At 52.1% G+C, this 14619-nt stretch overlaps 1 protein-coding gene across 2 annotated transcripts in view; it reads left to right on the top strand.

Moving 5' to 3' along the window:
* Positions 1-202: 202 nt before the first annotated feature.
* ARHGEF18 (Rho/Rac guanine nucleotide exchange factor 18) overlaps positions 203-14619 on the top strand; it is a 64163-nt gene continuing 49746 nt past the window's right edge. Inside the window, exons 1-7 of one of the 2 annotated variants that reach the window (XM_058538055.1) lie at positions 203-269; positions 973-1087; positions 1789-1846; positions 2139-2183; positions 3082-3159; positions 4110-4212; positions 4334-4475. In XM_058538055.1, coding sequence (XP_058394038.1) covers positions 1018-1087; positions 1789-1846; positions 2139-2183; positions 3082-3159; positions 4110-4212; positions 4334-4475 — 496 coding nt within the window. In that variant the 5' untranslated portion in view covers positions 203-269; positions 973-1017. Of the gene's footprint in view, positions 270-972; positions 1088-1788; positions 1847-2138; positions 2184-3081; positions 3160-4109; positions 4213-4333; positions 4476-11064; positions 11129-14619 lie in introns of those variants that run through there. The other variant, XM_058538057.1, reaches the window with a different exon arrangement.

The following is a 14619-nucleotide window of genomic DNA, read 5'->3' as shown; positions in this document are numbered from 1 at the left end:
CCAGAAGGGTCACCTGCAGGTTCCCCCAAGCCCCTGGATGCCTGGCAGGCTAGGGATGGGGCAGCAGCCAGAGGGAAGGGACCCGCTGAAGCCCTGACTCTCTCCCTTCTTCCACCATGCTCAGCCTCGAGTCCTCGGCTGCGAATGAGGGGCCCTCTCTCCCTCGGACGCTGGCCAGCCTTGCTCTGAACCTGCCGGGAGAGGGCCTGCAGGCCTGGACCCAAGAGGGTCTGCCTGGGGGCGGGACCCCAGCAGAACACTCTGGCAAGGTGGGTGCAACCTGCAACCCCCCCCCCGACAATAACACACCTCTGGGCCCAGGCGCCAGTGCTGCGGGGGCGGGAAGGAGAACCTTACCCATAGTTAGTGGGATTTACCTGTCATGGCGGGGTTGTCTGTGGGGTAGCCCATGACTGGTGAGTCGCTGAGCCCTGAGATGGCAGCCCAGGCCTGAGGGTCTTCACTGGGGTGGGGTCCACGGCAGTGGATCTTCGGCCACAAGTGCAACCCATGGGCTGGGGGGCTAGGGGGCATCTCTGCAGCTCTGCAGCTGGAAGGAAGCCCGGTCTGTGAGTGGAGTCTGCAACTGGCCAGGGCTTGTCTCGGGTCTGGGATTCCAGCCCGTAGCTGGGGAGTGCATGCTCTGGGCTGTGGCCTGTGCCTGGGGCATCTTTGCTCATGACCATGACGTGGGGGAAATTCCTGACCTCAGCTGGAATCTGTGGCTCAGAATTTCAGGGCTCCTGCCCACAGCTGGGGGGAAGGTCCTCGGCCAGGACTGCCATCCATGGCTGGGGAGGGGGTGGCTCCAGCCCTTGGTTGCTATGGAGAGCCAGCCCTCTGCTTGAGCCTTGTGGCTGAGGGGAGCCCCTAGCTGCAGCTGGAGGCTGTGGCTGGGGACCCTCGATCTGGGGATCCTGCCTGCGGCCTGGGACTGCCTTCCCGGCTTAGCGAGATGCTTATTCCCCGCAGGAATGTGACAGCCCCGAGAAAAGAGTGAGGTCACAGTCAGTTCCCATGTCCTTCGATGAGATCAGCTTCCTGGAAATCTCTCCAGCGTTGGATGTGCCCACTCCAGCTGTCCAAGGTAGCCAGGCCTGGGGGGTTCCCTCATTCAAAACAGGTAGCGGAGGGGGTTTCTGCTGGAGAGTGTCTTGGATGGGGCCCCAGCTGCACCCCAGAGAAAAGAAAGGAGCTGGTGGAGGGGGCTTAGGGTCCCCTGGGCAGAATGCTGGGGTCCTGGGGAAGGGTAGGCAGAGAAGGGGAGGCGCTTCCAGCATCTGCCCTCCCTCTCCTGGGGGGCCTCAAGCTGGGTGTATTGCACCATTGCAATGACTTCGCCCCCCTAGGGCTCTCTCTTCTCTCTCTGACTCTGTCTCTTTCTTTATCTCCCTCTTTGTCTCTGAATCTCCATCCCAAGATCTCATGTCTCTGGTGTCAGACAGACCTGCAGTCTAAACCCACATCTAGCACTTTCTAGCAAGCCTCAGAGCCTCCGCGGCTTTCTCTATAAAATGGGACAATAAGTGTGTCTCCCTAGGGCCACTTGGAGGGTTCCCTGAGCGCATGCGTGCAAAGTGTTTAGTGCATCGTAAGTGCTCGTAAGATGCTGAGGACACCTCTGTCCCTGGGTCTCTGCCCTCTTGGCACCTTTCCTCCCAGATAGTGGCAGGCCCCATCTGGACCATCTCTAGTTCTGCAGGGGTGGGTCGGGGGGGACCCGAGCAGGGCTGGTCCCGCCCCAGAGGCCCCTCACACCTGTGCCTGCTGGGGCGGGGCTGCTTCCAGGCCTGGAGCCGCCTGTGCTGGAGTGCGTGGAAAAGGACCACGTGGAGCCGGATCATGTGTGAGTGTCCGCCCCGTGGAGGGGAAGGGACCCCAGTGGACAGCCAGGGGGTCACGGCTGGGGTCCCTCTCAGTCCCCCCATAACCTCCGTCTTCTCTCCTCCACCATCCTTCTCCCAGGGGGGAGACCCAGGTCCCTCAGAAAGGTTCCGGACACAGCACCGGGAGAGGGGCTGGGGCTCCGGGTTGGGGTCTGCATCAGGACCCGGGGCCTGGTGGGGCAATTGCGGCTCGTCCTTGGGAATATTTCTGCAATCAGGGGCAACCGTGGGCTCTTTCTATCTCCCATCCAGGCTGATCGTCCAGCAGGTGCTTCAAGAACTTCGACAGTATCATGGGTAAGTGGGAGGGGGACAGGTGTGCGGGGACAGGTGTGGGAGAGGACAGATGTGGGAGACAGGTTGTGAAGAAGTGTGGGGAACACAAGTTTGGGGGAACAAGTGTGGAGGGACAGTTGTAGAGGAACAAATATGAGAGACAGTTATGGAAGTGGACAGGTGTGGGAGTGGACAGATGTGGGGGTGGACAGGTGTAGGGGTAGACAGATGTGGGGGTGGACAGGTGTGGGGGTGGACAGGTGTAGGTGTGGACAGGTGTGGGGGTGGACAGGTGTGGGAGTGGACACGTGTGGGGGTGGACAGGTGTGGGGGTGGACAGGTGTGGGATGGACAGGTGTAGGGGTGGACAGGTGTGGGAGTGGGTAGGCATGGGGGTGGACAGGGGTGGGAGTGAACAGATGTGAGGGTGGACAGGTGTAGGGGCGGACAGGTGTGGGGGTGGACAGGTGTGGGGGTGGACAGGTATAGGAGTTGGTCAGGTATGGGGGACAGGTGTGGGGAAGACAGGAAGAAATAAGAGAAAAACAGAGGTAGGAAAGGTGGGAGGAGGAACTGGTGTGGGAAGGACAGGAGACACGAGCTGGGGATCGAGTTGCCACTAGCCCGTGGAGTACCTCTGTACAAATGAGAAAAGGTACCTGTTTCCCAAGACACTCCCTCTGTTAGAAAATCTTCCTGACGTGCTGACTTGGTTCAATCAAGACGTGTTAGCGCCCTCTGCTGGGCAGCCTGCCACAGTGACCACGTCTACAAGTCCACATGCAGAAACGGTGGGCTCTCGGACATGGCACCGGGTGCACACCTGTCCACAAAAATCCTGAGAGAGAGAGTCAGGAGAGGGAGCAGCTGAGAGAGGAGGAGCTGCTGACCCAGGTGTCTGTCCCTTCCGATCCTGCAGGGCCCGGCAGAGGGCTCGCCTGTCTGTCAGCCCAGGAGGAGCCCCGTCGAGCCTCACCTGGTTTGAGTTCCTGTCCGAGTAAGTGCACAGAGCTGCCGCAGGGGGGAGTTGTGGGCGGGGTGGCCCTGGATTTGCACAAGTGTTTCCCAGTGGACCTCTGTACCTGGCCCTGTGCTGCGGGCAGGAGCTGGGGCCCCCATCCTTTCAGTGGAACCACCAGGGGAAGGGTAGGGGTGGCAGGGTCTTCTCATACACCCTAGGAGGACAGAGGAAGACTTCCTGGAGGAGGTGACAGCTTGAGCTGGGTTCCTATGGAAGAGTAGGAGTTCACCAATATGCAGAGATGAGGATGGAGGAAAGAAAAATGCCCTGCAGGGGAACTGCAAAGCCTAGTAATGGTGTCAGGGTGGGGCTGGAAGGAGGGAAGTCAGCAGAGGCCCAGCTTTCTGGTGACTGATGATGGTGAGCACAGACAGGGCTGGGGGGTGGGCACGGGGCGCAGACTGGAGGTGTAGAATCTCCCTATGGGGAATAGATTTTGCAGGGTTTGTATTTTGACTGACTGAATAAGTATTTATTAAGCGAGAGTATGCCAGTATGTAATCCAGGAGAGGCATGACAGTGATCTGAGGCTGGAGTGTTGTAGGGGAGAAGGGAGCAGGATTTGAGAGATATCCCACAGGAAGAATAGGCAAGATTTATAGGCTGATTAGACTGGGGGCAGTGAATCAGAGGGAGGAGGCAGAGATGGATAGAGCCAAGATTTCCAGCCTGAGCCCGTCAAGGGACCTCAAGCTTGAGACCATGTCGAATTCTCCTCTGCAAACCCGGTCCCCGAGGTTCCTGGAACTTTACAAACCTCTGTAAATGTTTGTTGAGTGAATAAGTGAGGGAGAGATTTAGGGACCATGGCAGGGATGAAACTGGGAGACAGAGTCCAGGTGGATTGCAGGAGCGACCCGCAGGACTGGCTCAGAATGGCCCTCTGGGCCTGCTGTCCCCTCCTCATCGATCTTCCCACCCCTTAGGAGTGAAGATGGAGCCTGCAAGATCGAGAGAAGTAAGAGGAGCACGCAGGTGAAGCGCAGACTGAGCTCCCTCCGCAGTCGAGTCACCAGGCAGAAGGAGAAGGTCAGGGAAGACCCCCTCTGCCTTCCTCAGCTTGTCAGGGTGCCCTTGGCCCCGAAGCCCAGTGATTCGAGGTGGGTCTGGATGCACAGAGCATTCTAAGGCCCACCTCCATCCCACACAGGGGAAGAGCCCAGTGCCTCCAAAGGACAAGGGCCAGGATGCTCGAGAGAGGAAGGAATGTGTCAATGGGCACCAGCTGGCACATGGAACCTTCTCTGGCCAATCCAGCTGCCCCCTGTGCGGCAAGCCCTTTCTGAGCTCTGGTAAGTCTGGTGGCCCAGTCCGTCACCCAGGATGGTGGCCACCTTCTCTCCTTTACTTCCTTGAAATCACTCTCACAGCCTCCTTCGCTCTTTGCATCCTTGTCCCATTTCACCCTTGCCAAGTGAGGGCTCACTTCAGCTTCGGAGAGCACGAGGGATTGCTCTCTAAGGGCAGGGCCCATTTAATTAGCTCCGGGCCCGAAAAAATACCTCTAACTCTCGGCTTTTGTCCTTGCAAAAATCCAGACTCAGGCAGTGTATTCGTTAGCTAAGGCTGCGTAACAAAGTACCACAATCTGGGTGCCTTAAACAACAGAAATGCATTGTCTCTAAATGTTGGAGAAGTCCAAGATCAAGGTGTCTGTAGGGCCAGGCTCCCACTGAAGGCACCAGGGAGGGTCCATGCCAGGCCTCTCCCCTGGCTTCTTGTGGTTCCTTGGTTTGTGGCAGCAGAACTCCAGTCCTCACGTGACATTGTCCCTGTGTGTGCGCGTGTCTATGCCCCAATTCCCCCTTTTTATAAAGACACCAGGCATATGGCATTGGCTCCCTACCACCACAGTATCACCTCATCTGAGCTAATTACATCTGCAATGACTCTGTTCCCAAATAAGGCCACCTTCCAAGGGACTGGGGGCGCTAGGACTGCAACATATGAATTTGGGTGGAAGGGACACAATTCACCCCATACTAGGCAGCTTCCTGCATCCTAGGGCTCTCCAGGGAATAATAGCAAGGGTGTCTGCTCAGGAAGGAGTATTGGGTTCCAGAGGCCCTAGAGGGAGACGGCTCCGGCCTTTTCTGGGATTTAGAATTTTGCCTTTTTGAAAACAGAGCCCCACTTCGTAGGGGACGGAGAGGAGGCATCAGCAACTGCATGTTAGAAAAGTTGTGTGTGCAGTTCACAGCGAGAATTCAGACTGTAGACTGCGGCAGTCAGGAATCGGGCTCGTGCGGGGTTCCTCGAGACCGTGGCACTATTGATATTAGGGGCCCAGTGATTCTCTGTTGTGGGGGCTGTTCCGTGCATTGGAGGATGCTGAGCAGCCTCCCTGGCCTCCACCTGCTAGATGCCAGTAGCATCCCTCCCATGAGTCGTGACAACCAAAAATGTCTCCAGACGTGGCCACATGTCCCCTGGAGGGCAGGCTTGTCCTGGGTGAGAATCGATGGGCTGGTGAGAAGGAGAACAGGCCCTAGGGTGGGCCGTGCAGTAAGAATCACACCTCCACCCACAGGGCAGGTGACTCCAGGTGACCTGAGCCTCAGGTTTTGCGTTTCTTGGCTTTACTGGTTCCACACGTGAGCCTTTTTCCTTCTGCTTCATTCTTCCCTCTTTCCGGAGCACCGTCTTGCTGGCTGTGGGGGTCCTGCTGGTGGCTGCTGTTGTCAGGGCTGTCCCGTTTTGAGCTTTCTCTCTATCAATCTCCAGCCCGCTTTCTGACACATAAGCTGTCTTCAGCCAAGCTGGTCTGGGCTTGGGAAAGTCTTCAGTGCACTGCTGACTTCGGCGTCTTGAAGTCGTTTTAAGCAGCAGGTGACTTCCTGTTTCTGCTGACTTCTTGTCCTCCTCTTGGGGGGCTGAGGTCTGCTGGATACGAGGGGCCTTCCTGGAGGGCCAGGATCAAACCCCTGGAGCCCCATCTCAGGCACCAGGTTCAAGGGGCAGGTGGGATGTTGGCAGAAGGAAGGATCCAGAACCGAGCCACAGACAGTACACAAATGAATGGCTGCTTTCACACTACCACGACAGAGTTGAGTACTTTGCAACATAATCTGCGAAGCTCAAAATATTTACTGCATGACCCTTTACAGAAAAAGTTTGTCGATCTCTGAGCTAGCTTACCTAGCAGCAAGGAAAACCCAGGAAAGTGACTTACCATAGCCAGAGGATCAATAAACCCCTTACAAATATAACCTTAAAAGACCAGAGTTCCAACAGGGACTAATTTCCTGGACATCACTCTGCAATCATATAAGACTTTGCACAAATAATAAGAAGAATGGGTAACATTACTGTACTGAGCACAAACACCCATGTACTTTAAACGGATTTCCTCATTAAGTCTCAGAACAACTCTATAAGATAGGTGCTGGTACTCAACCCTCTTACAGATGAGGAAACTGAGGCCCAAAGGAGTTAAGTTCTTGCCCAACGTCACACAGTCAGAATTCGAACTCAGAGCCTGAGCCCCTGATCACCAACCCACTACCACATCATGCCACTTGCTTTTTTAAGAAAATAAACTTTTTTTTTTAGTTGTACCAAAGGCAAAATTTTCTATTTCAAAAGAAAACTAAATGACAGATACACGAAGAGCAAAAGTTTAATATATCAAAGATGCTTTGTTGTTTGATGCGCTTATTGTCAGTATTTGGGGCAGTGTGTAAGGTTTTCCCCAAAAATGGCATTAATAATAGCTCTGCACAATAATATTTAAAATAACGGGGAAATGAAAACACCTTTCTGCCCTATTTTCACAACCTGCTCTAAAGACAGCAAACTCATGCTCAGTTGTTTTTCCTTTGGTTTAAAATAAGCTACCGGTAATTCTAAAACAAGCGAAAATGTATTGTTCTTGGATCGAATATAAGCATTCGTATTTGCAAAAATGCTTTGCAATGTGTCCTTGGCTTCTATGAAAAGCCTAAAATAGCTACTGAGAGACTAGAGTTTATTTTCAAATTCTGTGACTGGCTTCCAATAATCTCTTATCAGTGGACTTACTGGCAAAATACCAGATATTAAGGATCAGATTGGATTCTTTGGTATAAGCATGAAACTGTTATTGATTGCTTTCCGTGGGTGGCATAAACCAGTGAGTAACCAAGTCTAGAATGCAATGCAAGACAGGCAGGAAAGATAACTTAACATCCTGTTTTGTTACAGGAAAAATCAACGCTAAAAATATACTCTAGAGAAACTAACACCTACTTAGAGATTTTAACATTATAGCAGACCAAAACGTCAAACTTCAAAAAGACCACACTTGTAACTTGTAGCTGGAATATTTTGCTACAATTTGGCATTATACCTAAATCTAGAGTAGATAACTATCTAAGGAGTCTTTGTGCCATCTTGGCACAAGAGACTAAGTCCTCCTACCCCTCTGGGGGCTGGGGAACCCCTTTTCTTCCCTAAACTTCTAATTTTAGATTTACAGAAAAGTCCAAAGAAAGCAGAGAGAATTCCTTTATATTTTTCACCTGCTTTCCCCTCATGTTAACATCTTATATGACCACAGTACATTTGTCACAACTCAGGAACCAACATTGGTACAGTATTATTAACCAAGCTACAGATTTTATTCAGATTTCACCAGTTTTGGGGTTTTTTAAAATTAGGATTCTCTTTCTGTTCCAGGATCCAATTCAGGATGCTCCATTATCTTTAATCACACAGTCACCTCAGTCTCTCTGGTCTGTGATGGTTTTAGTCTCTTCTTATTGTTCATGACCTTGACGGTTTTGAGAAGTATTAGCCAAGTGTCTTGTACGATGTCTCCCAGTCCGGGTTTGTCTGGTGTTTTCTCATAATTAGACAGGGGTTATGGGTTGGGAGAACCTTCTTGCCTCATCACATCAGGGGGTAAGTGCCATTCACATGATATCCCTGGGGATGTTAACCTTCATCACCTGGTTAAGGTAACATCTGCCAGGTTACTGTTTTTCCCTTTCTCTGCTCTATCCTTTGGAAGGGAGTCACTCGATCCAGCCTACTCTCAGGATGGTGGGAATCAAGCTCCTCCTCCTGGAGACTTCATTGGATTTTCAGGACCATCCTTGGAGATCAAGGAAGATTTGAGTTTGCATAAAAGAAATGATATGGTAGCGCTCAGCATGGTGCCTGGTACCTATGGGCAATGGTAGCGTCTATCATCACCATTATTTGTCTTTGTTGTTGAGCAAAGCTAGCATCTAAATCACAAACCTTAACCCTGGGCTTTGACCGCAGCCCCCACACCCGTCTAAGGAGGCAGGTGGGACCAGAACAGCTGCGTCTCACTCCCAATAGCCTGAGAGCAGGCACCACAAGCCTACCTACCATTGGAGGTATTCAGAGCCAGAGGTTACTGTCTGTCCCCTAGAGGAAAGTGCCTCCCACAGTAAGTTCAACGGAGCAAGGAATGAGTCACTCTCCAGGTAATTATGGAAGGTGGGTCTCCAGGGTAAGACTGCGATGCTTTCCCAGAGACCAGCCCCACCGATGGAACACCATTCCAGACAATCCTGTTCCCAGCCTTGCCCTTCGTGGTCTGACCCCGCCTACTCCTCCACCCTTCTCTCCCACGACTACACCACCCAGACTCCACGGCCCAGCCACCCTGAAGTCTCGTGGCTGCCCATGCACATCAGCTGCTCCTTGCTCATTCAGAGCTGTTCCTGGAACTCCCTCTGCCACCTAACTCTTACTCATCCATCAAGACAAAGAGCAGGTCCACCTCCCACAGGAAGCCTGCATTAGGTGACTGTGTCAGGAAGTGTCTGAGTGTCTCTTAGGCCAACTGCTGTCAGCTCAGGGCCATTTTGCCCCACAAGGGACATTTGGCAATGTCTGGAGACATTTTTGGTTGTCAGGACTGGGGGTACACTGACATCTAGTGGGTAGAGGCCAGGGATGCTCTTCAACAATCTCCAATGCACAAGACAGAGAATTATCCAGCACCAATTGTCAATAGTGCTGAAACTGAGAAACTCTGCCATAGGCTTAAGCCCCCTGTGTCTCCTTAGCTCTTAGCAGAATCCCTGGCCCATAATAAGGACTCAATAAATGCAGAATGGTTGGATGGATAAAAGAAAGACAAGAGATACCTCTCCTTCCTGCCAGGCTCCTTGAGAAAGTTGGTTTCTACATTTAGGGGAGAACTGTGTCAACCTGAAGGTTTCTATAACCAAGGTGGCTATAGAAATAAGGATCATGCCACTTTTCCTGCTTAAAATCTTGAATGCTTCCCCATTGCCTTTGGAATAGAGTCCAAAAGTCATAGCAGTTCAGAGAGTGAACATTTACCGATCCATTGAGACCTCAAAAGGCCCTGTGTCAGAGCTTCTGACCTCAGTTAGGATGGGGTGTCTGATGAAGCATGTCTTTGTACTTCCGGAACCTCCAGTTCCCTGGACATGCTTCCTCTCTTGACCATGAACTGGACTTAGACTGAAGATAGATCCCTTGGGGACTGCGCCACCCAGTTTCTGAACTAAGGGCTCTCGACCACAGATTGTGGGTGTTTTGAAGTGAGGTGGGTTTGGAGAGATCTTGGCCTGGTAGAGCATCTTGAACCTTGAGTGAGAGGTGCTTGGCTCCTCTCTTGGTTACCTGGTTACTGCCCAACTGCCCCACCTGTAGGGGACCTGGATTGAGCAAGCAGCCTCAGGGCTGGGATGTCTGATAGAACCTGAGCGGGGGCTGGCACTGGGGAAGGTATCTGGTATTGTCTACAGGTGTCTGAGAACACCTGCGTGTAGGTGTCTGGCATGTGTTTCAGACTCTGAACACCTGTTTGGGGGTATCTGATAGCACCTGTATTGGGGATATCTGGTATGTGTTTTGGGGAAGTGTCTACAAGTTCCTGTGTAGGGTCTCTGATATGTTTCTGGGTGTCTGAAAGCCTATTTGGGGGTATCTGATGGCTCCTGAGTGAAGGTGTCTGGTACTTTCGGGATATTTGGCATGTTTTTCAGATTCTGAATAGTTACAAGGTATCTAATAGACCTAGGTAGGGTGTCTGACTTATATTTGGGTGCCTGAAAGCATGTTTTGAGTATCTGATGGCACCTGCCTGGATATCTGGTATGTGTATGGGGTATATCGTGGTACCTATGTTGGGGTGTCTGGGACCACCTGAGAAGTATATGACCTATTATTTCCAGACTTGTAGTCTACCTCCTTACGATCTATGCTTCCTGTGAACTACGCTGCCCCTTCTTCACAGGTGACAGACCTGTTCTCTCCATCTCTTGCATCCCCTCTCAGACTTCTCGCCCCCGGACTTGCCCCCCTTGGACGTCCCCAGGTGCCCGCTGACTCCCCCTCCAGGCACCCCTGACACCCCCCAGACCCTCTGTTCTCCCCCAGTAGTCCCACTAATTACGTAGGCCCCCCAATCACATTGACCCCACAAAACGCCCCCCAACCCCGTTGATCTCTCCTCGGGAACACCTCTAGGCGCCCCCCAGCCCTGCCGATCTCCCCTCAGGATCCTCCCTGAAGCCGCCTCCAGCCCCGCTAATCACCCAGGCCCCCGCTGACCCAACAAAACGCCCCCCAGCCCCGCTCATCTCCCCTCAGGATTCCCCCACTAGGCGCCCCCAGCCCCGCTGGCCCGCCCCTCAAGGATCGCCCTCACCCTCATCGCAAGTACCCTCCCACTTCCGTCCGCGCACTCCTACAAGGACGAGCGGACGCCCCCTCCCCGCGGCTCCAGACTCAGCCTGAAGCAAAGTCCGCGGTTCCTGGGACAGACCGGCCCGCGAGGCCCCGCCCCTTCCGGGGCCACACCCTCTGACCCGCCCTCGGGGCGGGGCTGCACATGCGCAGCTCAGCGGCTCGGCTTCCCGCTTCCGGCTCCGCGCTGGGGGCGGCGGTGGATCTGGGGAGGCCGGGCAGCAGCGGTGGTGGAGGCGGCGAGCGGTCTGCGGCGGACCGGGCCGAGGTGAGGGCGGCAGGGAGGGCCCGAGGAGCACGGGGCTCGGGAGGGAGGCCTCGGGCCCCGGGAAGGCGCCGTCGGGCCCCCGGGGCGGCCTCGGGCGCGCGACCCCCGGCGCGGCGTCAGCCTCAGGCCGGACCCTGTGGCCTCCTCCAGGCTGGCGGCGGGTCGTGCAGCTCAGACGGCCGCTTCGGTGCGGGTGGGCTCCGTTTGGCGAATGCAGGGGTGCAGACGATGCCCGCCCGCCCCATGCGAGCCCCAGCCTTTGGGCGGTGCAGCCTCCCCCGGTTCAGGTGAGAAAGGTCCCCTGGCTCCAGGTCGCGCCTGGGGCAGGACCAGGGATGCACTTATAACCATAACAATAACCAGCACCGGCGTCCATCAGACCCCCGAGGAGCTCTCCCTCCCTGGGGCAGACTGTCCTTCCTGCCACTTGATGGATGTTCGGGCGACAAAATCCTACGAAGTGTGTGCGCTTTGGGTCTTCCTGACCCCTCCCTCCAGTTTCCTTCTTGTGGAAGAATTTACGTGGTGCACTGCAGGCAGGAATGAGGGGCCCGTGGTCCTTGCACGGTTCCTTTGCCGTCTTCCCCGTCTTTTTAACCTGTTGCTCTGTTGAGATGGAAGCCGTAGAAGCGATGGCTGGCCCAGAGGGTCAAAAGTTTCTTGAAGTTTTACCATGGAAGTGAAGGGCACAGCGTTCCCCGCTTTGCCTCCTTCAGGGAGCGTGGAACTCCAGCCAGGAGCTTTAAAAGGCTCTTCTCTTCTTGTTGACTAGAGAGAGTTCAGGGCAGCGTGAACAGCCAATGACCGAGGATGATTTGGGATGATTTTGCAGGTATCTGAGTGAATGATTAATCCTGGAGCTGTATGGAGACGTGTCAGAAGCACAGGCTTGAGTGACAAGTCGGATCTAGGTTCTGGTCCCAGTTTCCACCATACATTAGCCATGCAACCTCGCTAAGCCTCAGTCTCCCCATCTTTAAACTGGGAATAAGGATTGGTTGGGGATTCGATGAGTCTGGAAAATCTGAGCATCTCAGTCGTTGTGTGGACTGAGTCAGAGTTTACATTGTATCAATAACTTGCTATTTCTATGGGTCAAGCCCTTTTGGGGAAAAAGTTGTTCTAAAGCGAGGAAGAGCATACAGCCAGAAGGCATCATAAATGTCATTCTTGTAAACGTAATTTGTTTTGCTTTTGTATAGCTAATTTCACTTTTAAATGGCATACATTAGAGAAATGGAAAAGCGATTCTGTGATTCTTTTTTTTCTTAAGTTGACTGAGAATGCCCCTGCTTTGAAAGTTGAAGCCGCGCATACATTGTTTCTGGCATAAGCTCTGGTGTAAGTTTCGTTCTTGTCACACAGTAGCAATTACACCTGGCTGCAGGCCGTTGTCCTTGTCACCAGCCGCTGGGACTCGGGCTGTGGTGACCAGCTGTGCCTCCCTGGGTGTTTACCTACCACATGTTTAGCATATTTCTGCTCCTTATGTCAAGTGCTCCTTCATTCTTCCTCATTCATTCTGAGTCCTGTTTCCATTTTTTTTGAGATTCCATCTATGACTTTTAAAATATTTTCATCTCAGCTCTCTTAAATAATTTAGAGCCCAGAGACCTTTATGAAGTCCAACCAGTCTTTGTTTCTTTATTTGTTAGATAAACTTTGCTTTTCCCCTGAAATTGGTGAAGCGCTGCTGTGTTTTGAAAACCCTCTCTCCGGGTGCAAAACAATTCCAATCACAGCTCTGGGGCTACCAGTAGGCATTTTTTGGAGGAGGAATGTGGCTGATGGGGGAGAGGGCAAACTGATTAAAATAATATCCTCTGGGACGCCTCAGTGCAAAGCCCCCTGCAGTGTGCTCATTTTTGTTCAAGTCGCTGTTGGGTGTAAACCGAATTCCCCCGGCTTGCTTCTCTGTGTTTGTTCCTAGATAGATTCAAGTTTCAACTGAGTATAAAGTTAACAATTGGTGATGTTCAAAGTAGCAAATTTTGTCAGTGAGGGCATATCCGAGGGTGGTCCTATAAAATTAGTACCGTATAGCCTAGGTGTGTAGTAGGCTGTACTGTCTAGGTTTGTAAGTACGTTCTGTGATGTTCACACAACGACGAAATCGCCTAGCGACATTTCTCGGAACCTGTCCCCGGTCATTAAGCGAGGCATGACTGCGCACACTGATTTACAATCATATCTTGAAACAAAATATTCTAAAAGTTTAAGCATACATTTAACACAGTGTGAGTGGTTACATTCTAAACTTATGCCACTCTTTTTTTTAAATATAGCAACTTTATTGAGATATAATTCACATACCATAAAATTCACTCTTTTAAAATGTACCATTCACTGGTATTTAGCACATTCACAGAGTTACGCAACTGTCACCACTATCTTATTCCAGAACATATCATCAGCTGGTTGTTCTTAATGATGGGTTTCAGGAGGAGAGAAAGGCAAAAGAGGGAGGTGCTGTAAGCGGTGCCCCCTCCATCGCCATGTGGGGTAGAGGCGGGGAAGGACCACAGCAGATTATGTGGCGGGAATCCAGCGTGATCCTGCACACAAGGACGGTTAATGCACTGTTTATGGATAACTGATTTGCTGAGATTAATTTGCAGGGTGAAATTGAATTTAAAAAGAATAATAAATCGCCAAGTCATCCACAGTAGGGGTTAGCATACTCGGTAGTCCCCTCGCAAGAGTGAAATGGATAGCGATGGACTAGACTCAATGCAGAGCAAAAATCTGCACATCCTTGAGCATCCTTGAGCATCCAAAGCAGTAAGGGAGTCAGCTCTGTGGTGCTCATAAAATGTCAGGATGTGGTGATTGATGGAGGGTCCTCGTGACCCTTTGCACTGTTCACCTGGAGGCTCCTAATCAAAGAATTTAAAGAGAGATGGGAAGATGGAAAAATTGAGACCCTTGTACACTGCTGATGGGAATGTAGAATGGTGCAGCCGCTGTGGAAACAGTCCAGCAGGTCCTCAAAAAATCAGACATGCGAGTGCCATAGGATCCAGCAATTCCGCTCCTAGGTATGTGCCCAAGAGAAATGAAAACATAGGTCTGCACAAAAACTGGTACACCCGTGTTCAAAGCAGCATTATTCGTAATAGCCAAAATGTGAAAACAACCCAAATGGCCATGCTGATGAATGGAAAAATAAAATGTGGTCCATGCAAACAATGGAATATAATTCATCCACAAAAAGGAATAGAGCACTGACACACACTACAGTATGGATGAGCCTTGAAAACGTTATGCTGAGTGAAAGAAGCCAGTCCCAAAAGACCACATATCGTCTGATTCCGTTTGTGTGAAATATCCAGAACAGGCCAATCCATAGAGACATAAAGTGGATTAGTGGTGGCCTGGGGCTGGAAGAAGGGGGAGATGGGGAGTGACAGCTAAGGGGTGCAGGGTTTCTTTTTGGGGTAATGAAAACTTCTCAAATTGCTTGTGGTGATAGATGCGTGACTCTGAATATA

The sequence above is a fragment of the Diceros bicornis genome, unplaced genomic scaffold (assembly GCF_020826845.1).
Source record: "Diceros bicornis minor isolate mBicDic1 unplaced genomic scaffold, mDicBic1.mat.cur scaffold_73_ctg1, whole genome shotgun sequence".
Lineage (NCBI taxonomy): Eukaryota > Metazoa > Chordata > Mammalia > Perissodactyla > Rhinocerotidae > Diceros > Diceros bicornis.
The sequence above is the reverse complement of the archived record's forward strand: the minus strand, read 5'-3'. Positions and strand labels throughout refer to the sequence as shown.